At 43.6% G+C, this 26398-nt stretch overlaps 1 protein-coding gene across 1 annotated transcript in view; it reads left to right on the top strand.

Annotated features, from left to right (window-relative positions):
• The window catches only part of CLVS1 (clavesin 1), a gene marked incomplete at both ends in the record, with an annotated part of 87110 nt that overhangs the window by 53024 nt on the left and 7688 nt on the right, over positions 1 to 26398 (top strand). The window contains 2 exons of the mRNA XM_084209256.1: positions 15617 to 15727; positions 16834 to 17069. Coding sequence (XP_084065382.1) covers positions 15617 to 15727; positions 16834 to 17069 — 347 coding nt within the window. The remainder of the gene's footprint in view (positions 1 to 15616; positions 15728 to 16833; positions 17070 to 26398) is intronic.

Below are 26398 nucleotides of genomic sequence, written 5' to 3'. Positions count from 1 at the left end.
TCTTATCTTCAGAGTCCATGTGACCTCCAGTGCATCATTGGTGCCATGGAAATTTCCCGACGTTAAATTCAGACCGGGTTGTGACCTACTCTTCCTGTGTGTGTCTTGGAAGCTCTCTCAAGCTGGTCCTGCAGGCGGCTTGATAGGTGCAAATTTCCTTATGGCTCCCTCATATGAGGAGTCTGCTGGGGGAGACATTCCCAGGGAGATACACTGGAATATATCTTTGCACTTTACATCTTAATTTGTTTAATTTTTGTCAGAATTTCTGAGTTACTTGAGGCCTCCAGATGGGATTTTTTTTACACTTCCCCCCCATCATTTGTGTGTAACTTTGTACTGTTTACACTGTCAAATATTTTGTATTTCCAAGAAAAAGCCTTGTGGCTCCAAGTGCAACCCAATGGCATTCCAAGGAAATAATTTCATGAAGAGATTATGATCAGGCATATATGGATGCCTCAGTTTCGTAAGGTCACCTCCCAGAGTGTTACTGCCTTTTCAGTTTCTCATTAGAGACATTGTGATAGATGCCATTTTCAGGTCATTCGTATGCAAATGAAATATTTCAATGTTTTGCTTGCTTTCTGCATGATCTGTAAGCACAATGCATTCACTTGCTCTTCTTCATTATACTTTCCTCCCTAGAGCAATAGACTTCTCTTATTGTAGCCCAAATTATGGCAAGGGAAACTTTCCTGGGTAGATGAGCTGTGGACCATCTTGACCCTTTCATCTCTATATCATACTCTGTTGAGAGTTCCTTTATTTCCCAGAAGCATCCTTAGGTTCCTTTTTAGTTGCTGACAACAATTGTCTGTCCATTGCAATTGTCTGTCCATTGCATGAATTCAGTCTCTGAGATCCAGAACTGCCATCTTTTTAGCTCAATAATAAGCATTTTATTTTACTTCTGGTACTATTAGAAATTTTCACTTTTCTATAGATTTTAATATTATTCCTTGTCCAAGCACTTACTGGCACAAATTTGTTATGTAATAAAAGTTAACCTCTATATGACCAGAGTTTCACTCCTATCAAAAATGAATTGTCTTTGCAAATACTGGTGTCTCTGGTGCACCTAAATATCATGGAAAATCAGCTGTGTTCTGTGGACAGGGAAGAGGAGGGAAAGGCACTGATCTCTTCTCCATGGTAACTAGTGATAAGATCCGAGGAAATGGCCTGCAGGTGTGTCCAGGGAGGTTAAGGCTGGCTATAAGGAAAAGGTATTTTTTTTTCAGAGGGTGTTTGGGGCACTGGAACAGGCTCCCCAGGGAAGTGGTCACAGCCCCAAGCCTGACAGAGTTCAAGAAGCATTTGGACAGTGCTCTCAGTCCCATCCCTGGTGTGACTCCTGGGGATGGTGCTGTGCAGGGCCAGGAGCTGGATTTTGATGATCCTTGTGGGTCCCTTCCAACTCAGCCTATTCTGTGATTCTATGAGGCTATGAAGATTTCCTTGGCTGCCATGAAGAAGTGTGTTCCTTCCTCTACAGACCTCTGCTGATGCTTTTAAATGCCTGTGAGGTGCTGTGATCCTTTTACAAACTGTTCTATTATCTTGCGTGGGTTGTTTGTCCAGCCTGCATTTCTCCATCGTGGCTTCTGTGGATTCCCACACTGCTGGTGTTCTGCTTTCCTGCCTCAGTCTCATTTGCAGAAAAATTGTGGGTTTATTTTCATGTCCACAACATCAAAGCGGCATTTAACCTTCTCAAATTTCAGGCAGGTCCTTCAAGTACTTTGTTTTAAGAAGATTCTGGGTATTTCAGTATGCATTTCCTTGAATAATTTTTCCCAGAATCTGTGATTTTATCACAAACTGAATTCCAAAATTTTTTAAACTTTTTTACCTTTCTATTAATCAGAGCCAAATTTTTATTTTTACTATATTGAATTGTTTGTTTGAAAACAAACATCTCACATGTTTCCCTCTATCTTGACTGTAGTGCTTAAACTGCTTTTATAATCTTTCATAATAAACCTTCTTTTCCCAAAATAATTTCAACAACCAAGGTGCTTCACAACTTCTCTGTCAGAAACTGAGCTACCTTAATGCTGGGACTTCTGTTTTATGGACACAGACTGAAGTACTGGGCAAACTACTTCAACTACCTTCTGCGGTCCGAAAGAGTTTTGATTTTGACAAATTGTTTAACTTCTCTGTTTTTCTGTTAGGAGATTTTCTTGCTGTTTATTATTGAGAAAGTCAGTTGTTCAATAATCATCCTGAGTGAGGAACTGGCTGTATGCAGCAGTGGGTTTCACACTGAGCAGATTTTCGTAGCCTGAACCCATTCACAACTCAATCAGATCAAATAGCAGAACCTATTTAAGAGATCTCCCAGGCTGCACAACACAGTGCATCTAAAATGCAACTAAAAAGTGGAAGCAACACAACACAGTACCTAGAGGAGACAATTTGGGGGGAAAAAGAGTTTGTTAACTTTTTAGTCTTAAAATTTTGAAGCTGATGGTACCAAATACCAAAAAGTAGTGAACTGATTTTCCCAAACAGATCCTGACAGAGGTGGGGAAATATATTAATGTAACCTCTGCATAGTAAGTGTGTTGTTAGTGGCCCTTATCCTCAATTTTTTGTGCAAAGATGTACTGTACATGTACATTACAGTATATATATGATAAAAGTGTGTCATTGCCAAAAATTAAAAAAAAAAAACAAACTAACAAGTAAAAACACCCAGATGAAACATCTGCAAAGCATTCAGTAATACTATTAGCACACTTGCAGACAAACATTTGCCTTGGTTGTAATCTCCAAATGTTTTTCAAATTTCTGGATATTCAGCCAAACTATTTTACTTCCTTCCAGAAATAACCTAGCACTACTGGAGAGCTGTCCAGTGAACAGCATAATGAACACTCTTTACTGAGCTGGGGTACTTTGCTGTGCCAGTTATGGATTTCAGTAATGGGGAGGTTTTAATTGAGTTGGTGGGTGTAAGTGGGATTAATATGCATTGCACATGTGCAACACTCTGTAGCAGGTAATAGGGAATGCAGCTTTTCTGATAACTTCTCTTCACCTGGCACATTCCTAATAACAAGGAAATCCTTCATTCTTGGAACAACCGTTCAATGCAGCGAGTTAGCGATATAGATTTTCTTCTGGTCTGAACAGGTTATTTTCTTTTGTTTATTGCTGTCATTTATGCTCATATTATGGGTTTTGCAGCAAAGCAGATAATAAATAAGCCTTACCTTCCTGTCCATTTCTACAATAAATTCTGTGGCCCATTATAAAGATGATAAAAGCTTCAGCTTTGAATGGAAGCTGTAACCTGAAGCCCTGAGTAACCAGCGATCAGCCAGCAGTAAGTGTGGAACATGAGAGGGCAGGAACAGTCTGACAACTTGAGATGCACATGTACCTTAATGTATAGAACGCCACAGAATCATGGGGTAAGTAAGTTTGGAAGATCAGATCCCACTCATAGCTTAAAGAAGAACAAACTTTGAAATTAGAACTAAGCACTACCACTCCAAACAAAATCTCTGCCATTTGCTAGAGGGACAATACAGGCCACTGTGCCAAAAATCTTGCAGAAGTCAAGGTAAATAACATCAAATAATTTGCAAATTTGCACTGGCACCCAGTTCTTGGAGTTTAATAAGGAGGATATGCTGCTGCCTACAATTAGGTGGGAAGAGCTCTTGATGAGAAGCCTTCAAAAAAGAAGGTACAGACAGACTGTCCAGTACCTACCTAGCAAATTTAATGACCTCCAGAGATATGACAGAGGATACTCTAGTCTCTGCATGGAAAAAACCTAATTCATTTAAGATTTCATGTAGCACTACTTAATGTGTGACTTCAACACAATACGAAAAGAAAGAGGAGAATGAGAATTTGTATGGCTTTTTAATCTGAGGTGGCTGAGAAATGGGGTCACACCTTCCAGTTTTAGCAAATTCAGAGAAACTTTTTCCCTGCTCTCGGCCCTGAAAAAAATAACCAATGCAGATTTTTAAGGAGTGGAACCAGAGTGTGAGGGAATCATGAGCTTGCATGATGCTGTGGTACCTGAAAACACAATTCAGAATAACTTGGAGAAGGTAGGGCAAGCACTACTCAGGCAGTAATCTTCACTGGTAACTGTCAGACTGCGCTTGTTAGGGTCTGTAGTGGGAGCAGATGATAATATACAGGATTCCAAAGGGCTGAACAGTGACCTGGCACTACGTCCACAGTTTGATATCCATGCTTGGCTAATGATACTGGAAAGACTGAGGAACTGCACTTGCTAATGCTCTGCTTTTCTTGCATCTACACAGACATCAGAAACCATTTTTCTACTGCTCTCATTGTAGTTGTTTTGTAGTCAGAGTTAAGGTGGCGGTAAAGCCAGGTAGTGAGGAATAAAAAGTGTGAACTGAAGGGAGGATGTGTCGTGGAAATGAAAGAGCCGTTGCAGAGAGGATAAGCATGTATTTCGTGTAGCAAAGAGTACAAAGTTTAGGTGACATTTAATGCTGCCAAACTGACAAAAGCCCTGATTCTGAGTGATTACGCAATGAGCTGCACTGACTGCTGCCTAGCATTTCTTTAGGTGGTGAGCACAGCACAAAAAGAACATCGAAATGGCAAAGTCACGCACTTGGGAAAGGAAAAATCTGAGTATCAAACACAGCTTCAGGGGGCACTGACTACACCAGTGCTTTATGACATCTCTGGGAGAAACCACTGCAGAGAGAGGTCTACCTCCCACCTGTGGGCTGGGGCTACAGCCTCCCTCCCTGTTGGGAGAACATGGGCAATGAACTCCAAAAAGTGTGACTGATCATAGCTTTTAAGGCAAGAGGGTATCACTGTGACTAGTTGGCCTATGAATCAACCTCCACTCTTCCTTGAGTGAGTTTGGTTACACACATACAGAGAGTTGCAAATTCTTTCTGCGTCATTAAATCCAAGTGTGCCAGGAATACCTTTTGTGAAAGGTTGGGTCCATGCTCCAGAAGCTCTGAGATTTAAATGTCCACCCTCCAATAATCACAGAAATACTTTGAAGTGCAGAAAACAATATTTTTCTCTCTAAGCCCATGGAGAAACTGCCATCCCACCCCCCAGCCTCCAACACTGTTCCCCTAAAAATATGTCTGGCTCGCTATTGAAATTTTTGGGCCCAAAATGTGTAACTACAGCAAGGCTGCAACAAGTCAGACAATCAGACAATCTTAGCTATTGGTGGTGCTATTAGCGATGCCTGCTTTTAAAACCACAGGGGAAAAACATCAGTGAAAAATATCAGTTCTTTGTAGTGCACAGTACAAGGCTCTTCACTAAGAAAATGGTCTTCATGACGCGTTTCTTAAATACATGTTGTTGAAAATGTCATGAAACTTGAATTGCAGTCTGACATTGTAAAAATAGCTCTCCTAAAAATATATTTTCCACAATGTATCTTTAAATCTTTCCACATGTATTTTTAACATGACTCGAATTTTTTTATTATCAAAACTTATTCCAAGGACATTAAATTATGGTCAGGTTTCTCATTACCAAGGCAGTGCTCTGTTATTAAAAAAAAATACGGAGAGAAAGAGATCACAAAAGGGCAGACACAAAGAGATTATATTTTATTGCAGACCTGACACATTGGTCTGCTTCTGTTAAATCAGTCTGGTGACTATGTGGGACTTTGTGAAATACAAATACACAAAACAATTTTCCCTTCAGCATGAAAGGATAAGACAGCAAAGAAATCTCACTCGGAGACTGGAACAAGGACAGAGACTGAATCAGGGAAAAAATAAGAAGGTGGTTTGTTATTTTCCCTTAGACTTCTCTTGGTCTGAAGAATAAGAGGCTGTATATGAGGCAAAGGTGATGCTGCTATCAGGTGTTAATCTGAGGCAGTGTGAGCTGCCTCATATTGCACCCACCAAGAGCTGGGTCTCCCCCAGTGTGCAGGCATTTGGCATTTTCACTCCTTTTAAAACAAAGTAGCTCATGGGGTTTGCTCTCACATGCATATACACATATTCACACACTCCTGTTGAAAGAGAACACAAATGGAAAATATATCTTCACCACTTATCACTATGGGACATTTATCAAAGCTGACAGGGACCAAAAAAATTGTTTTAAAAAGGGGTTGTGCGAGTGCTAGGAGAAGGGAAACCTTGAATTTTAAAATGAGGTTTCTGTCTCAAACAAATTTGAGTAAAATACAAAATTCTTAGTGTAATAAGGTAGGAATGTAGCTCCTGTTTAACAGATAGCTCTGAGAAAATGAGTGCTAAAAGCCTGTGATACCTACAAGGACTGGTATGGAGGAGTCAACACAAAGGATTATTTTAACATACTGCTAGATGCAAAGATATCTGCTGGAAAATGAATGATTTCCATCAAATACTTTGTTTCAGTCCATCAACAATTGCCAATACAAAATTGTTTGATCATTTTCTTTTCACCATACTAGATTATAATCTCATCACAATGATGGTTTATAATCTCATTCCATGCTGCTTTTAAGATGAGTCCATGCATTGTTCAAGCCAGGCTAGATCAGACTTCTGTTCAGCAGCAAATAGGTTGCCTAGCACTATAAATAACAAAATCTCCTTTGCTTCATCATCAGCTTTCAATCACAGCACAAGTGCAATGCAACTTGAGGAATTCTGTTTAATACCTCGGTGCTTCCATGGGCAAAGATGAAAAAGCTTCTCTGCAAAGTCAATAGGTCTCCTGAGAAGCAGTGCAAGTGCCACAAGACCTTTTTAATTGCTTTTCTTAGGCTGACTTTAACTAATGCTGTGGGCATTTGTCCTCACCATGGCAGTTTGGCCTTCATTTCATTGCCCTGTGCTCAGGCACAGCTATTTCAGTAGAGAGCAAGTGTATATACATATATATGTGCACGTGTGTGGGCATGTATACATGTGTATGTATATATATATATATGCACATGCAAGTGACAGTGTGAAAATAGTATAGAATGAATGTTTTACATAGACTGTGTAGAGAATCTCAGCAAAACAATGCATATCTAAAGAGACAGTCTCTGTATGGGGTTTTTTGTTTAAAATCTCAGTACTGGACAAGAAATAAGGCATAAATGCTGTATATTATGCTTTTCATGACTGACTTTGCATGCACTCCACTCATTCTTTTCAAGACCCTTTTAAATGCTGCTGAATTTGCCTCAGTGCCATCTTCTTTGCCCTAACTTCTTCACTCCCTGTGCTTTCAATCACAGTGTCCTACAGATCTACTGCCCTTCAGGATCAGTGCAAGGCTTGTCTATGGAAATAGAAATAGCTAGGAGAGAGCTACAAATAAGATTAGCTAAAGAAAACAGCAGTGTTCTTTACTGTAATGGTTAATGGTACTAGAGTTAATTTTGTCTAAAGCTTAACTCTAAAAAATTACTTTAAAAAAAAAGAAGCCCTATTCTCTCTATTCTTTTTCCAAAAGTATATATTAAAAATAGAATGCTTTTTGGGTCAAGTTTTCAATGCCAAACTTTCAACCCCAGTGCTCCTGAGTAATTTCTTTTCCAGGTGCTAGGGAATTAGGATGCTCCTTTGTTAAAGCTGTCTTAATGCTGACTGTTACCTTCTTTGGTGGAGGTGCTCATTCTGCTGGTAGGCATTTTAGTTCAGGATGCCCTGCATTAAAATCTGCCTACAAAAGAAACTCATTTATTTACCACACCCCCAAAACTGAGAGCAGCCCACACCCACAAACAGCCATCAACAGCTCAAGTGGAGATAAAACACACCACTTTATCTCCTGGAGTCAGGGAGAAGGGACTGAAGGGAGGTCACTTCTCTCAGTAACCCAAAGCTTGCACAGGGACTTTATTGCCATGATGATTTGGAATGAGCAGCCAAAGCTCAGGGGTCACACTCAGCCCAGGGCTTGGTGTGTGACACAGCCCTGTGAGCTGTGCTCACCCAGCAGGTCTCCAGGCCAGGCTTGCTCTGTGCCCAGCAAGTTTTGCCATTTCTAATTAAGCCCAAACCTGCTTTCAGCTTTGATGATCTTCCTGCTGCTTTTTCCTTCCCCCACAACTAATTTCAGACATTCACATTCAGTGAGATACAGGAATAGAAGCAACTCAGCTTGCAGTCTCCCTGCCTTAGGAAAGCTGAATATAAACAGGTTTCTGAGCTACAGTTTACACCAAAAATCAGAACACTGGAGACAATGCAGCCTGCTTTGCTGGAGCTGGCTGCAAAGATCATACCAACTTCCTAAACTAACTCTGAAAAATAGCCTCCAGCTAATTCATGTCCCTTCCTAAGCTGCCTGTGACCCAAACTACCCCTCCTTAGCTTAGTGGGTGACTGTCACTCTTCTTGTTCCACCAGAAGCATCCTGATCTGACCTTACCTAATACGACCTAATCTAGAGAAAAATGCAGCAGCCCACATGCATGAGCTACTTCCATATTAGTGTCTCAGTGCTCTGGGTTTTGCTTTTTAATCACATTTTGAATTCCTCTCTTCCGTGTAAACCAAGCCCTTGAATGAACCTGCTGTTTCTCTATTAATATAATGTATTTATTTGTTGTTGTTGTTGGTTCTGGAGAGAGCCTTACTCTCTCCCTTTAGTGTGTAAAAGAGGAGTACATGCCAAGCAAAAAAGTAGCACCAGGACATGGTGTCAACCCAACAGAGTTGGGTTGACACCATGCTTCTGGGAAATTTTCTGTTCCTAAATTATTCTGAGCTGGTTCAGAAAAGGGTTTCTTGTAAAAAGGTAGTGAAGAAATCCCCCTTTTGCCCCAAGGTTACAACTTATTTTTTTTAGACCAGATGACATGACAGCATGATTCTATCAGGACAAATCAAAGTTTACTGAGCAAATCTGTGTTCTATAACCTGATTTATTGGTGCCATCTGCCAATACTCATGAACAGATGCTCTGTAGGACCTCACTAGTGTGCAATAATGACTGGGAGAAACCCACTGCAAATGACTGAATTTTTAAAGTTACTGAATGTAGCAGAAGAGATAACAAACATAATGAAAAAATGCCTTGGAGAATGTATCCCAGTGTTCATTTTACAGTTCTGGTTCTCTGACAGAAGTACTTCAGAGCATCTTCATCTACATATGTGGGTATAAGATGTAAAAATAAACCAAGAACTCACAATTTCCCATGATTTTGCTCCAGTCCTTTGCTATTATGTGCTTCAAAGAAAAGAGAGTATTTTGGTGTGAGCAGTTACAGCCACAGCTTAGCCAAAATCAATGAATTCTTCATGATTTCAAGAGTTCTTTTTATGGTCATATTCAAGCAGGTCAGGATTGCTACACTGCTAGCCCTAATATCTTTCTTTTTACTGTTTTTCCCCAGCTCTGCAGCTATTTTCAAGCCCCATGTACTCTGAGGGCATGCCAAGGTAGAAGCAAGCGATTTGCAATTATTGCCACTGGCAACATTAATTTTGCATTCCCATCTCTTCAAAAACACAGGGGAGCAAAAAGAGATAACGGAAAGACAAGCAACTTGTCAGGGTGGAGATTGGAAACGTGCCTGGGATCAGTGGAGGCACTGCAGAAGGTGAGGGAGAGCAGCCCCAGCTCCTGCAGCCCCAGGGAACACCTGTAGAGGTGCAGGAGCAGCCCAGTCCCATGTCCTCATGGCCCTGGTCCTGCCTCCCACTGCCTCCTGCCAAACTAGACATCCATCTCTTAGGAGCTGCATTAAAATTAGAAGCTGAAATTGTAGCAATGGAAGGACACTTTGCCTTCTTGCCTAGCATGCCCTATTCCACAGCCCACTCTGTCCATACCTAGGGCATCCCATGGAATCCATTCAAACATGCTCAGGAGCAGGTTGTTGATGGACACAGCCTATCCAATATCTGACAAAGCCGTAAAATCAGGGAACAGCGACTTGCAAGGACTGTCGCTCTTTCAGAGGCTGAATTTGAATCTGAAGCTGAAGAGCAGAAGAGTAGAAATTCTCCTTCCCTTATTGTGCCAATTCATTAAAATCACACACTCATGGAAATTCTCCATAGAGAAACCATCACTGAACTATTAATAAAATCTTCCTGAACTATTAATACCATCTCTGGGAGCTTTAATCCACCTTGGGAACTGCTTATGTAAGGGCCTGAAGATGCTGTTTTTATCCTCAGTTTACATGACATTTCACTTTAAACAGTTTTGTTTATGACTGATATCTTCCTGAATCTGGGGGCAATTATTTTCTTTCCAGGGGAATTTTATTTGAATGTGTAGTAAACTGTCAAGTATGGTTGAGACAGAAGTTCACTGGGGTATGTGCTTGGTTTTCTGATTAGAAAGGATAAAGGTGATGAAAGCACTTTAAAAATGCTTATTTCTCAAAATTCAGACATTCTGTAACCCAGAAATATGCTGTAATATGGATTTTGAGCTCAGGTCTTTGGTCTATGATGTCAATTCATGTAGTTTGAAAGGAATGACCTTGAGCATCAGGCTGGATTCATTCCTATTTTTCATATTCCAAAGATGGCTTTGCATTCCCGACATACTTTGCTGTGAGGAGATGCTGGAAAATCAAGTTGATTTTTAGCTTCCAGGCAGTTCCAAACAACACCATAGTAAAAGGTTTCTGATGCATACTCATGCCAAAAGAAATAGTTGTTTTCATGGCAAGAACAGGCAGAAAGAAAGAACAATTGTCTCTAATCGACCTCATAGTTTCCAAGCACCCCTCCTAAGCTATTTAATGGAATATTCTGTACCAAAGATTTTCAGTTTCAGGCTCAGTTCAAAATTTTTTTTGCACAGGAGGTCTGAGCAGAGATGGGAAACGATGATCCCCATAACATTTTGCTCTGACTTGCAAGCTTGGAGACACTTCTTCTATCTGAAATGAAAGATCTATTGAGGCCTGCATGGGTTTGGGGCGTCTGTCGCAGCTCCACTGTGTTCATTACTTTCTCTTTAGGCGTGATAAAGAGGAGAATAACTGAAAACAGCAAAGAAGCAGATATATAAAGCAAAACAAAGACAAATCAGGCAAAAGAACAGGCCCATCAATGGCCCCAGTTTCCTTAAACCAACTCAAACTCTGTTTGGACTATTTCCTCTCTCTCAGTTTGCCTGTGTTGCTCTGGGAAGGTGCCACTGCAGCATCGATAGGTATATTCCTTATTTTGGATCAATTTAAGTCCCAGTGAAGAAGGCCTGGTCTGACTGTGGAGTGAGCCAGCTGTCCAAGGAATATCTGAAGTTCTTCCACTGAAGTGGGGGTTGGATGAGAGTACAGAGAGGTGGCCTGAGAACTGGCTCCAAGGCAGATCCCAGAGGGCCATAATTAGTGCCACAGGGCCAGGCTGGGGTCCTGACCCCAGGGGTGTCCCACAAGGCTCAGTTTAGTTTATTCATCAGTGACTCTAAGGAAGGGGCAGATGCCTCCTCAGCAAGTGCAATAGGGGAAGAAGGGATGGGTAAGAACTGATCCATGGGAAGTTCCACCTAAACATGGGGAAGAACTTCTTTCCTGTGCTCCAGGGTGAGAACTGGAACAGATTGCCCAGAGGGGTTGTGGAGTGTCCCTCCCTGGAGATACTCAAGGATATCTGGACACAGTCCTGTGCCATGTGCTTTGGGATGACCCTGCCTGAGCAGGGGGGTTGGACCTGATGGCTGTGCTCCCTTCCAGCCTGATCCATTCTGTGATTCTGTGATTCCCTGCTCCTGCTAAAGAGCAGGTTAGCTTGGTTAGGAGTGGATTGCATGTATTTATTTACTCTGTAATTTGATTGCTGAGCAACATGCTAATGTGTCCAGCCCTGTTTTCAGAGGAGAAGACAGTAGTGCCCAAAAATAATTAGAACAATTCACGTGTGCTACGTTTCATTTATAACATTGGAATAAAAGCCAGGTATATCCTCAGGATTGGGTATTTTTGACAAGGAATCAGGTTAAGAAAAGGCTCCATGATCCCAGAGTCCATTTCACAGTAGACTCCAAAAAATGTACCTCATTATAAAATACACCTTCCCAAGGAATCACAAGACATGAGAAATCAAAAGAGAATTCCTAAAAGCAAAAGCTCTCCAGCAGAAAATCAATTTCAGCTACTTTCACCTTGCCCCAGGGAAAGCAGCAGAGACACTAAGTGGGGTGTGGGAAATGTCTCATACATCTTCCTGGAACTGCACAAGGCAGACCTCCAGACAGGAGCTTTTCTTTCCAAGACAGCTCTGCTCTAATTAGGGACTTCTACAAAATTAGTATGTTGCAGTTTTAAACAGTCCTGGATGATTCCCATATCAAATTTCTTTGGGTTCATTTTTTTTTTCCTTAAAAAAAAAATCTTTGTCCTTGTTCTAATTGACAACCTTACAAAAGCAGGTGGACTGAGGGATGAAGGTCAAATTGAACTTAATGTGCTTAATAGGGCAAGGAACAAAGTTTAGAAGAAAGTTACACACAAAACAAATGTTCTTTAGTTGTTTGGTTTTTTTTTTTTCTGACTGTCATGCTTCCTTTCTTCCTTTTCAAGGGCCTTTGTGCACTTTTGGGTGCACCTTCAAAATTAAAAGAAAGCAATTGCCTTTAAATAAAATTGTTATATTCAGGGCTTTCCTATAACACAGATGTGTGAGATAGAAGCTAGTTTATAGACTCAACGATCTACATTGGGTGGACATAAAATTAATTTTCTATATAAGAAAGTGCATCCTGCTCCTTTTTTAATCTAAAGGCAGACTACCAGCTTAAACCTCTGGCTGGTTCCTATAATTCTCAGTATTTGGGCCTTTCTGGGTATTGTTAAAGCTGGTCAACATGTTCTAAAAATACATGTTCCCCCTTGAAAATGAAGACTGACTGATGTTTCTCACTAAAAATGATTAATATAATTTGTGCGTTCCAGCAGGAAAGCTAAAAATTTGTCTTTTTCGGGTCGGTAAAAACACCTGTGTCTTAAAGTTATTGCCCTGCTTCAAATCTTTCATTTCTTTACTTTCCCATGCTTCAGACTCAGGTTGGATTTTCTACACTGACATTAGCTGCTACAGTACAGCCTGGGAACAACTGTGACAATTTACTTCCAAAGAGCAAAGGTGTCAGAAACTTCTTCCTTATGGATACAGCTTGTGGGATGACAGCCAGCTTGACAAATTAATAATAGATAGAATTAATAATAGATAAATAAAGAAAGGCAAATATGGAACTTTCCAGTTTGTCTTAGGTTTGGTTGCTGGGTTTTTTTTTTAGAATAATCTGTGAAAAGCTCCAAATCTTAAAAGCTTCATTCCCATGTGTGAGGTAGGCAACTGAATTTGTGAATTTTGCATGAGATGGGCATTTTATGGCTCTGCTCTGCTATAAAACACAATTATAGGTTATCACATGGTACAGAATCACTTTGGGCTTCACACTTCTGTCAGTCCATGTGTTTTCTATGTGGGCCTGCAGCAATTTCTCAGCAGTCAGTTGAAGCCACTGCAACAAGCAACACTGCAGCATTTTAACTCAGTCAGATCTGCATCCTAAACTCTCATGAAAAGCAGTGGAAATACACTCTTCTTTACTGAACACCCCAACAAGACTTATGTCATCCTTAAAGAGAATTACAGAATCATAGAATCACTGAACAGAAACATAGGGTTGGAAAGGATCTTAAAAGACATCTAGTTCCAATCCCTCTGCCATGGCAGGGATGCCACTCGTTAAATCAGGTTGCTCAGGACCCCATTAAACCTGGCCTTGACCACTTTCAGGGATGGAACATCCACAATTTCTCTGTTCCAGTTCCTCAGAACCCTCTAAGAAAAGAATTGCTTCCTAACATCTAATCTAAACCAGCCTTCTTTTTATATAGAACCTTGTCCTGTCACTATCTTCCCAGATAAGAAGTCCCTCTCCCTCCTTTTTGTAAGCCTCCCTAAGGTACTGGAAGGCTGCAATGAGGTCTCCCCAGAGCCTTCCCTTCCCCAGGCTGAACAACCCCAGCTCACTCAGCCTGTTTTTGTAGGAAAGGTGCTCTACTCCTCTGATCATCTTCTTGGCCCTCCTCTGGGCTCACTCTAACAGGCTGACATCTTTCATGGGCTAAGGACCCCAGACCAGGTGGGGTCTCAAAAGCTAAATTCATCATTTACTGGAATTAAAAATGGGATCACCTGTGATGTTACTCTGCTTGTCCTCCTATGTGCTGGCCTGATTACCCCATAGTCCTTCACAGTATATCCAATATGCAGATTTGTAATGATTTCAGATCTACTGAGCTGTCTGAGGTGGAAGTGGCTTATTTCACTGTATAGCAAAAGAAAAAATATCACTTACTGTCTGAGGCTGCTCACAAACATTACCCCAGCATGGTTTTAATTGACAGCCAGGGCAAACCACAGCTGAAGAGTATGGAGAGTCCTGATGATGTGCCCTGGGTTGCAGAAGGTGCTGTATGCATAGATATTGCTAAATCTGGGGGAAAAATTGACCTTGAAGCAGCACAGAAGCTCTGCAGAGCAGGTGTATAAGGGGATTTTTTTCATATCATCTCACAAATCCACCCCGTATTCTCACCAGCTGTGCTCAATCTCTGATGCTCGGGAGGAAGGCGAGAGAAAGCCCCAGGACACCCTGTGCTAATTGTGGGGGGAAGGAACCTGCCTGAGTCCCAGAGCCAAAGCCCTGAAGGAAGAGACCTGATTATACTCTGCTTTTCCTGCTGAGCTGTAGGGGTTGGGAGCACACACAGGATGAGGACGGCTTCATCAGAATCTCCCTTCACAGCAGAGAGACAGGCTCCTCTCCTCCCCTTGGAAGCGTATTTGCACACAGCCGCAGCGGTCGTCCCATTATTTATGCCACGCGAAAAAACCTCCCAGGCTCTTCCTTGACTGGCGTTGGTTGGATAAGATCGTAGGTGCAGAACACCCTTCGCCATGCACAATAACCTGCAAAGACAGGCCGGCCGCCTCCCCTTCTCTGGGGCGTGCCGGGCTGGCGGAGGATGCTGTGCGAGCGCCTCGCCAGCGGGACGCTCCCTGCATCCTAATGATGCCCGGGCTGTCCGTGCCGAGCCGGGCAGCGGCGAGCGCGGCTCCCGCAGTTTCCATGGTGCTGTCATGGTGCGCTCTCCCCGCACCTTCACTTATCGGCATTTCCCACCCATCCTCCTCCCTGTAATATGCTGCTCGCTCACCCCGAAAGGTCAGCCATTGTGATGATGATTGGAGCGGGGGGAGGCAGGGAGGCCGAAGGGTGAAAAGGTGAGCTCTGAGCAGCGCTGTGCGTGGGAACCGGGGGCTTGCCTTGCGCAGTACAATGAGAAATTAGAAAGCTTCCCCTCGTCAACCCCCTCTCACTTCCCAGGCCGGCCGAGTCAGATGCCCTGACGGAGTTAAAAAATGTTCGTGAGAAGTGGCTGGAGACCCGACTTTAAATCTTCAGCATCTTCTCGGCAATTGATGCGCCAGTGTGTGGAGGGGCGAGGGGACTGCCTCTGTCCGCAGAGGAAACTGATACAAACGCTTACAGGCATCTTTTTCGGCTTTCCATTTTCCTCCTGCCCCCTCCCAGTGCTCGTTTGCAGATGGAAAGAGGCAGATTTTTCCTTCGACTTTCATCCAATTGACTGCCGGAGTAAAGCACTGCATCTCTTGACTGCCTTCCTTTCTTTCTTTCTATAGGACAGCTTTCCTGCACGTTTTGGAGGAGTCCATTTTGTCAATCAGCCCTGGTACATCCATGCCCTGTACACGCTAATCAAACCATTCCTCAAAGACAAGACAAGGAAAAGGGTAACTCGATGGGGGTGGGGGGTGGGGTGGGGAGGAACCTGCAGACCTGGATTTTCCAAGTACCTGACTGGGGTTTTTTTTTTCTAGTTTTTTTCTCTCCATTTTCCATATGGTACAAGAAAATCACTGCTGCTATTAAAAATTAGAGTTTGGAATGATTTGGATTGAATCAATAACTCAGCCAGGGACCAGAAATTTGTTATCACTAACAAAGCATGGATACATTTTACTGGGACGTGCTCAGGGATAGAGAGAATTGGCAATGTGGAGGGACTATCAGGCCTGGCTGATGTTACTTGCAAGCAAGAGAAAATTCAGTTCAACTCTTGTTGTAGGAGTAAAAATTCATATTACATTCCTTCAGCAGGGTGATTATTTTCACATGATGGTTAACTCACTTGCTTCCACCAAAAGTAGCCATGCCTGAAGGCTGTTTGCTCACACCGCAGAAGAGGCATATCTTCTCCGCTGAAACCCAAGTGAACTGGTGGTTCTGCAGTCACCCTAGCCATTTGTTCTCTGCAGTCTGTCAAACAACAGCTGAATAACCCCTCAGGAGACCCCAGAGCCCACCCTGAACTGGGTCTGACTAGGCAGGAAAAGGGTAGGACCCACCTGAAAGCAAAGAGGGATTAGAGAAACAAGTGGTGCTGAAGCATCACCGAGTGGTGACACAGCCTGATACACCCCTGGAAATGTCTGTCCTGGCCCCCTCAGATGCTGCAGTCCTACTCTTTACGCCTGCTTTCAGTAAGCTCCACTGTCACCCTTTTCTTCTCACTGCTCTTCATGTAAGCCTCTATCCTCTTACAGTAGCAATAATCAGTCATAATTCCTGACTTCTGCTTCTCCTAATCTGGTACTTAAGAAATTGTCAAGTGCCAAAAGCAAGCGAATGGGAGTTTACAGAAGTGTTAGTAGTGCCCACCCCGAAGTTAACCCCCCCTCTTCTGCCAGCTGAGTAAACCCTGAGAGCTTTTGAAATTCCCACCTGAAACTGCAGCGTCAACTAATGACGCTCCACGCCTCATTAGCGCTGCTATGATTGTACTTAATGAAGTAAGGAGCCGGTGATGACTTTGAACTTTCTTTTTTATTTGTTAAAGATCTTTCTCCACGGTAACAACCTGAACAGCCTTCACCAGCTAATACACCCCGAATGCCTGCCCTCTGAGTTTGGGGGGACTCTGCCTCCCTACGACATGGGGACGTGGGCTCGAACGCTGCTGGGTCCCGACTACAGCGACGAGAACGAGTACACCCACACCTCCTACAACGCCATGCACGTGAAGCATGCCTCCTCCAACCTGGAGCGGGAGGCCTCGCCCAAGCCCATGAAAAGGTTGGTACTGCCCTCGAAATCAGCTCTTATTCAGCTCTCGGAACAGGTTTGGCTTCAATCTCACAGGGAGGGCTCATCTGGCTCGAAGGGAGGCAGTAATTTCACTCTGGGCTGTGCCCATGGTGTGGTGGGAGAAAGGAAGCCTCTCGGTGGAACCGTAATTACTTGTCTGATTACTGTGCATGAAAATGAGGGGAAATTAATGAGCCCCCGCACAGAGCGTTACAGAAAGTACATCAGGGTGAGATGCTGTCCTGCACGGTGCAGTGCACCCAGTGGCACCACTTCAGCACTGGTCCCAACTCCTTGCTGCTGCTCTGCTGCTGCTGACCCGCTTGTTATCGATGCGGGATTTACCTCCTTGAAAAAGCAGCTTTTGTACGATGAACACCACTGCCCTCTAAAGGGAAAAGGAGTTGGTCTTCTCCCTCTGTTTCTGCTCCTGCTTGCTCTGCAAAGCCCTGCAAAGGCAGTTGCAGAGCTGCCCTTTGAATGCTCTGATTTTAGTTCTGGTGATTGTGCATTCAGCTCAGAATGCTCAAAATGACACCTCTGGAGAGTGTTACCCTCAGCAGTTTGGGCTAATTGTGGGGACGGGGTCAGGAAGCCGGATACCTGGCACAGAGCTGCGGGTGGCACGGCTCAGCCAGCGCCAGCTGCAGCGAGCCGTGGCCGTGTAGGCTCCCCTGTGTGAGTGTAACATCTGCACTTGCCTCACCCCTGGCGTCCCCTCCACGAAGCTGCTTCCCATGCCGATCGCAGCGATGCTGCTTCCCATGCCGATCGCAGCGATGCTTTCCTCGCTGCTGCCACTTGATGAGCGCGGCGCTCGCAGGCACGGCGTCGCTCTCCGTGACACGGAGCGGCCATCATTTTGTCACAGCAAAATCAAAGCTGACAACACAGGCAGGCCGTAATGTCACGCAATTAATTTTGAAAGTCTTTCATCTTCAGAGGAAAAAGAAATGCGTTCTTGATTCACGGCTCCCTTCCAGGTCAGAGGGATGCCATGCAGCTGTGTCTGCAAAGGGAGGCCTCGTGCTGCAAACACCAACACTTATGGCTGATTTCAAGAGCTCACAGGGCCACAAGGCTTTCAGGCTATGCAGCCCTGTCATGAAGAGGGGTGGCCACCTGCGTTGTCAGCAGTTCTCCCTCTTGAGCACCAACTGAGGCTGGGAGCCAGCATGAGTTTACAAAGCCTGCCCCAGAGGGCTGAGTTTAAACCAATTTATTTTTAATAAATTTTGTCAGTGAAATGCACGGAATTATTTTAGAAAAATATGAAATATTTCTTTATTAATAAACTATATCCCCATTAATGTAGCTTTATAGAAAGAAATCTGCAGTTTTTTTAAAGCTCCAAATATGTTGAGAGCTGTTCACAGGTAAATCTTTGCCGAGGATCTGATCCTTGGCTGCAAAGAAGGGAGGGTCTTATTGTGCCCTCAGGGGAGAACCTCAGCTTGAAAATTAGTTCAGTGCCAGAAAACCCTGCCTTGAGGCAAAGCCTTCTTTTATAATCTGTTCACTAATAAAAAAGTGCACTAATACAAATACGGGGAGGGGATGAATCTAATTTGTCATGTTGCCTCTGGGCAGACTAGATCTAACTTTTAGCCTAATTTCGTTACTCAGCGGTTAAGTCAACCATCTGATCTTGCACCCCGTGGTCACTTCTTGCTGTTAAAGGTGAAAAGTTCACAGCTTCAACAGATTTTCTCCTATGAGTATTTGCTTTGATTCTTCTTCTCCTGAAATTATGCTTTGGTCCAATCACAGGTAAAAGCCTATGTTTAGAAAGCATGATTGTGTGTTTTATTAGATTTTTTTTTTACCAGATTTATATTTAAGGCATCTTGAAAGGTCTCCAGACTTCTACCAGCATTACCTGTCTTTATATATCTCCCCTTCTTGCCTCTTTAGGTTCATTTATCTCTAACAATGTGAAACTCAGGCTATGACTGAGATTTCTGGATACTCTAGAGAGGTTTGCATTAGGCATAGGTGATCTTCTAACATTATTCTTCATCTTAAATATAACTCCCTCACAATTGTTCCATCATTTCTTTACCTCATTAAAACAATTTCTAGTTTTATTGAAAATATCTCCTCTGGCCCTCCTTTCCTGGCATACACTCTTAGGTAACATGTTAATTTTGTGGTTTTTTCCGATGAAATGATCGGTTTAACAAAAAATAAAGGCAAAGGTCCCTGACTTTTTCTTTAGCAATCATGAAAGGGGCAAAGACTGAGCCTTCTTAGGTTTCTGCAATTTAAGGCTGAAAAGCCTGAACGATTACTGGACCTTTCCTCTCTGACTGCCCAGACATCACTGCGGGTTTACCTGGCCAGCAGCCAGCTGCAGGGGAGGGCAGTGCTTATGAGACTTGGCTTTACCAGGGAGGCTGAAACTGCAGTGGCACCGTCCTGCTGCGTGACAAGGTGCAGGGCTGCAGCCCCTCCTGGCTCTGTGGCCACTTGCTGTAAAGCCACACAAGCCCATCCTGGCTAAAGTCACCACTGGAGTCTTTGAGCTGAGTGCAGCTATAACAGCTGAGAGCTTGCACTGTGACCACAGAGGAGTGTCCTGTGAGATGAAATGCCACCATTCTCTGCACCTGGAGAGCAGCTCGCCCTTGACACCTTCTCCAAAAATAGTGTCTGGCAATTTTAGTAGCAGAGAGGCTGAGAAATCAAGGTATGAATTATAGATCTGGAAGAAAATTGCCAGGAAATGGAATCAGAGAATGACTGACCAAAATACCGTAGTAGCTATGTAACCTATATTAGCAAATGAAGGCAGAGGTGGGAAGGAGGCCATTTTCAAGATGTTCCTGAGACCAAACAGAGAACTAAAATAAATCTCCAAATACAGACCAGGAAAAACCTCACTAAGCAGAAGTGAGAGGGGCTGAAGCTGGAGCAGGTACCTGCCTGTAGGTTGGCTTTAGGACTGACAGCAGTGCTTTGGCTCCTGTCACCATGGCAGGGACATGTAAATTGAAACAGGCTCACCTGAGAACTCTGGGGAGGATGAAGAAAGCAGAGAGCATATTTTTCCACAAGAAGCTATAGAAGACAGTGGTTTGTTTAACTTCAGAGAGCAAAGGTTGAAATTGATTTGAAGGGAATAAAATCTGGGGAGAGAGAACAAGTATTTGAGAAAAGGACAATTTAGGCATTAGGCATGAGATCAAATGGGTATAAATTGACCAAAGTGCACCTTGGCTGCAAATCAGGGTTGGTTTGCTAGCCATCAGAGGCCAGAAGCAGTGTGCCAGTAGGACAATCTGACTGATACAGGAGTGAAAGACTAATGTGGAGGGGCTACAGGACATTAAACTTGCATAGCAAAGTCTCATTAGAACCAGCTTCTGCTCCATTTAACAGCAATGGAACCAGAACATTATCTTCTTCCCAGTCACAGGCAGGGGTGGTTTTCCCAGTGACTTGCACAAGATTTGTTCTCAAGAAAGAGTCCTTGACTTCAGAGAATGGATGTGTTGTAGATGGGGAAAGGATTGAATATCCTCTTAGAGAAAGGCTGCCACTGACTCTAGTCAGTGACATAATCTTGAAAATTTTGAGATTTGATGAATGTCTATAATATGGAAAATCTTTAATCAAAACCATTGCATCTTTTCCACCAGTGGCCACATGAAGTCCCACTGGAGCAAAACCAAACCAGCAGAAATGGCATTCCCATCTGCAGTATTATCTGGGATCCCAAGGACTGTATGAACAGATGGGAAACAAAGCAAAACAGCTGATGACTCCACATAATGAGTCTTAATTACCGGGGGGAGGGGAGGGGGAGCAACAATAATAAAAATCCATTCAGAATGTATGTTTGTGAAGATTCAGCTCAGTGAAGTCTGAAATGTGCAAGGCAGTAAACATGCAAACCAGCATTATTACAGCAAACTTAGTTTAATCTGGGAGCCTGGCTGCATCCATTAGAGAGTCCTGGGAGCAGCAATGGCAACAGGCCCTTCCCCTGTCTTGAGCCATCTCTTCTGAAGGGTCCACCTCCACCCAGCAATCCTGTCACTCAAGAGTGTTGGGATTTCAGAGTGATATAAATGGTGCAGAATTTGGAGCACAGGGAAGAATATCACCTCCCTTTCAGCTGTGGCCAAGTCTTCTGTGATCTCTGATGGTCAGAAAGGGGCCTTTAGTCAACAGGGAGCTCAGACAAAAGCAAAGCATTTGCCTGAGGCATTCATGCTGGCTTTTGTTGATGAAGTGTTTTTTTTAGCAGCAGCTGGAGGTTTTATCTGGGTGTGCAGTTTACCAAATAGTTATAGTGGATGCTTAAGCCTAGCAGTTACAGAGTCTGAGACTGCTCTCAGCATATCACTGTGCCAATAGGGCACAATATTTTAGCCCCATTCTGCCAGCAGTAGGAGATCCATGTCTGCAGCTATTTAGGTACCTAAAAGCAGTGGGTGAGCATCCCCAGGTGGAGGGATGGATTCAGTGACTGCAGAGGATGTGAAAGAGCTCTGTTCTTTGAAGTTTCCTTTATTCTCCAGGGTCACCCTTGCCCTTGCACTCAGGTCCAGCAGCAACAAGTAAGCTGCAGCAGCATGCTCCCTCTCTGTGACTCACTTTTCTTCACAAGAACTGCACTTCCTCAGCTGCATCTGGGTCACTTCTTGATGTTTGAACTTGCTCTTCAGTCCAACTGATGGAGACTGTTCTCTGCCTTTGCTTGTTCCCTGCACAGGCACCTAGCACAGCCTGGGAGCTGAATGATCCTTTTCTGCCCTCACAGGCATCAAAAAAGCACTAGCTTTTAACCTGCTGCCAGTGCAAACAGGTTTGAAAATTTAAAATTGCCTTGCAGAGAAGAAAATTTTACCTAACAACTACATATATAGTCTGGCTAAACAACCTGGCTTGTTTAATCAAACTTATTTAATCAAAATATAATTAATAATAACTTTATTCAAATTTGGGGTTTAAAATTATTCTTAGGATAACATGGGTTGAAGGGCATTTCTAGTAGAGTCAAGCTTATCAGAGACCCTGCAAATTCAGAGTTAGGGAACAACTTTTAAAGTAGGGCCAAGCACACTAATTATGAACATGTACAATCTATGCATTATGTTTTTCTACTGTAAAATAAAAACTTAAAGAGTCATAGAACTGTAGAATAATTTAGGTTGGGAAAAAACTTTAAGATCATCAAGTACAAGTTAATCCAAGTCCGCCATTAAACCTTGTGCCTAAGCACCACATCTATACATCTTTTAAATACCTCCAGGGAATGGTGTCTCCACCACTTCCCTGGGAAGCCTGTTCCAATGTTTACGATCCCTTCAGTAAAGAAATTTTTTCCTAATATCTAATTTAAACCTCTCCTGGCACAACTTGAGGCTGTTTCCTAAAGGACTTCAGCGCCCAAAGACTCAATGGCCTGACCAGTGGTTCATCAAAAGCCTCCATATCATGCATTTTGAAAATGCAGTGGAAAAAGTCTGTTGGAATGCATGATGTTGAGTTATAGCATGTGGATTTTTATGTCCCAGATTAGAGTGAAAGGATTTTAAAGTACAGATGAGGGTTTAGCCATTATTGCCTCCTGATGTGTGTGTTTTCAAAAGCCCTGATATTCAAATGAACTCACTGCTGAAACTAATTGCTGTTTCTCAGAAATGGGATCCTGCTCCCAGAAAGAAGGATTTTACAACTGGTCCCCACTAATGCCGACTGGAACAGTTTTAGAACCAAAAGGGGCCGTTCATGGGGGTGACTTATGTAAGGTTTTTATTTATTCAGACTTGTTTCTCCATATGCCCAGCTGGGCTCTGCAAGGCAGACCTTTCTAGTTGTTATCCTTAGTGTGACCTTAATGTTCCTTCGCCATATGTTTCTGCTTTTATGGGTCATGTTTTATGCCGGTTCACAGTCAGCACCAATTTACTGCAGAAGTAGTAAAATACCAGCAAATAAAAACCAGTATGAAAATGTGTGAACACTTCCCACTGCCCATGGATGGCAGCTGGGCTGCTCTGCTTGTAGCTGGGGTGCATTTCTACTTGTGTTGGGGGAAAAGGGAAAAAAACTTGTGATACAATAACTCTAAAATACACAAGACCTACAGCATGAGGCTTACATTCACTATTTTATTATAAATTATTTCAAACAAAAGAGAATTTTTGAACGCTTCTGCAGAATTCTTCCCCCATACACAAATGATGAATGAGACATGGATTGGTAACAAAGCAGGTGTTCCAGGGACATGCATGTCCTGTAATGTACGCATTATCTAGTTTATCTAGAGTTTAAAGTTATCTATTCTGTTTAAAGTTTACAGCTTCTAAACAGAATACAGTGAATGCATCAGAAAGAAGTGGAAAGCAGCTGGTGGATCTGGCACATTAGCAGGTCCTGTAGCAGGGAAGCTACAGGGGAGGCTGCAGCCTCCTCTGGAACATATAGCAAGGGAAGCCAAGTGAGTTGCACAGCCACAGCTGAACCAAGGACAGGAGGGATGGGTAGCTTGGTACTGGGGATGCCCTGGGATGAGGCAGGAAATCAGTTGCTGTCTGGGGGCACTGACAGTGTGGGCTTCATTTCATCTGCTTGCAGCACTCAATTCCCAGTGCATGGGTGCAGAAACACAGGCTAGGGGTGAGAATGGCAGAACCAGTGCTGTTCAGGCTGACTTAAATACTGTGCTGTAAATTATGTCTTCAACTGGCTATAAATTTGCCAAAAGTTTAGTAGTTTAGATTAGAGACATGACACTTAATAAAACAAATGGTTTTACACTGCTTATGTCTTTTGCTGTCCTGTGAAAAATCTGCCTACATCTGGCTGAGCTACAAGCCTTTGAAAGGGCAATTCACACATGCCCTGTAGAAACATATTTAATTTTAGCATTTAATGGCCCCACAGATTGCCTCGTGCTTTAGCTTAGCCTCCCAGCATAAATAAACTTATTCAGCTTGTGTTGATGGTTCAATGCCTACGATGTGCATCTCCTGCCTAGGCCGTGGGGTGTAGAGGGCTTTTGCAATTACAACTTTTACTTGTGATCACAATTGTCTCTGCACTAGGCCAATCCATGGCATGGAGCCAGGATTTGGAAGACTGACACCTTTTGCTTGCAGGGTTTCATCCTCCCTGCTGTTGGCAGGAGAATTGGAGAGAAGAGGATTTAGTGGTGAGCCCATCTGTGTACTGGAGACTTGGGTCACTGGGATGGGAGCCACGAGGCAGACTGAAAGATGAGGTGGGCACAAAGGAGTGGAAGCAGACGGACTAGGACACACACTTGGTGGGCAACAAATGGCTGATGGAGACCAGGGTCAGTCTGTTGGGTACAACCCTTGAGAAGCAGACCCTGCTCTCCCTCTCCCCCAGAGCCCCTGTGCCAGCCTGGCAAGTAGCTTAAGCCAAACTTCACACAGACTGTGAGATTGCACATTGCTTATTTTCAGCATGCCAAGCTATAGACTGTGGGCTCTAATTTCCAGAAATACTCTGCACTCGCCTGCAACAAGTGCCATGGGACATGTGCTTTGAACACACAAGCTGCCACTTCAGGCTGAGGGCTCTGCAAAATCAGACCTCCAGCACTGGGCACCCCATGGGAGGAATACTTGCACCCAGCCTCACTGTGTTTCAGCTCTCCACATGCAAAATGAAAATCAAAAGAACACCAACTCTCACAGTCATGCTATGGCAGTAAATGAATGAGCATTTAGGAGGCACACAAGTATTGCATTGACAAACTCCACAGAAAAGCTCAGGAGAGAATTAAAAAAGGCTATCTTCAGAGCAGGATTGGGACTAATATGCAGCAAATGTGTCACAGAGCCACATGCTGAATCACCACAAGAAAGCAGAATAAAAAGCCACTGACTAGCATAGCACTGTGTGTGCTGAGCACTGAGGGAGGAAAGAGCCCTCTGAGTAAGAACAGAGTGTGCTCCTGGGGCCAGGGTGCAATGCACGGGTCTCAACACCCACACACACCTGGCCAAGGGACTGCTGCTCCCACAACCTACATTTTTGTTTTTCATGCTGCGGTGGTGCTTGACTTTCCACTCTAAATAGTACATCTGCAGGGCTGCTTTCATGCTGTAGTGCTGCTCTTCTGAAGGACAGGAAATTTTTGATGTATGATGGGGAAGTAGAAAGACTTTGCCCCTTTGCTCCTAGCACTCTGTCCTCCCTGTTATTGCACACAGCAGTGAAGAGACTGAATCAGTGGCAGATCTGGTTGAGATGCTGAGACTGGAGTCACTGGGAGCTAAAAAAGGCAGACTGAAAGATGAGGCAGGAGTGAAGCACTGGATTGTCTGGAAAAAGGAAGCCATTGGGCTTGGTGAGAGCTTGGTGGGCAAGAAAGTGAGGATAAACAGGAAAAGTGTGAGTGGCCATGACAAGTGCATGTGTGTTCATGTGTGAATATTCATAAAGTGTGAGAAGAAATTTTTTTCATTACCTGGTCTGAATTTCTTTTTTTTTTTTTTTGATATCAAATTCTGCACACTTTGTAATAGCTCTGCTGAATCTGATGTAATTGGTGTTTGCTGCTGCAGGGTTGTCTTTGATCCTATGACTAGGCTTACCATGTGATAGGTGATGTACTGGATTCCAAAGGACTAAGGATATTCCAGGAAACCCTTGCTGAAGCAGGTGCTGCTATTCCTTCTATGAGAAAGAAAGCATGTGGAAAACTCAGCCTATAGCAGAGAAAGGAAATGGACAGGGAAAGCTCCTACCCACGCCATTCCCCTGCCCTGACCTGGGGCAAGAGCTTGACACAGAAGCTCAGAACACTTAGGAGAAGGAGATAACAGGCAAATCCACACGGATGAAAAAAGACTGAGATGTGCTCCCTAATTCCAAGGCTGATGGAGGACAGACCAACTCCTGTCCTCATTTCTCAGGGACAGGCCCTGCCAGAGGAGTCTGGCTGCATTTGTCCTGCATATGCTCTGGTTCCATCTGGGTCTCAGTGGCCTGGAGGCATGGGACTGTATGCACTGTGTGACACACTTAAGCATTTCTGTATGTTTATACAGTTCAGTGTCTGAGTGTCTGCAATAAGCTGAGAACTTCTCATAGCTCATCAGGAACCTGATTTGACAGGAAGTACCAAAGGATACACGCCACATCCCTGGAGAGCAGTGTGGGCTAAGGGACAGGTCAGGACTGGGTGCTCAGACAGCCAGGCCATGGTTGGAGTCAAATGGGGTGCAGTGTCACCCCTATCCCTCCTTGTGCACACCCTGCAGCAAGCTGTGCTCAGGGTTTGTGTGGAGAGAAGCAGCTGTGGCCAGCTCCCAGGTACAAAGGGGCATGGC

The sequence above is a fragment of the Fringilla coelebs genome (genome assembly GCF_963513975.1).
Source record: "Fringilla coelebs genome assembly, chromosome: 1".
Lineage (NCBI taxonomy): Eukaryota > Metazoa > Chordata > Aves > Passeriformes > Fringillidae > Fringilla > Fringilla coelebs.
This window is presented reverse-complemented; position numbering and strand designations above follow the sequence as displayed.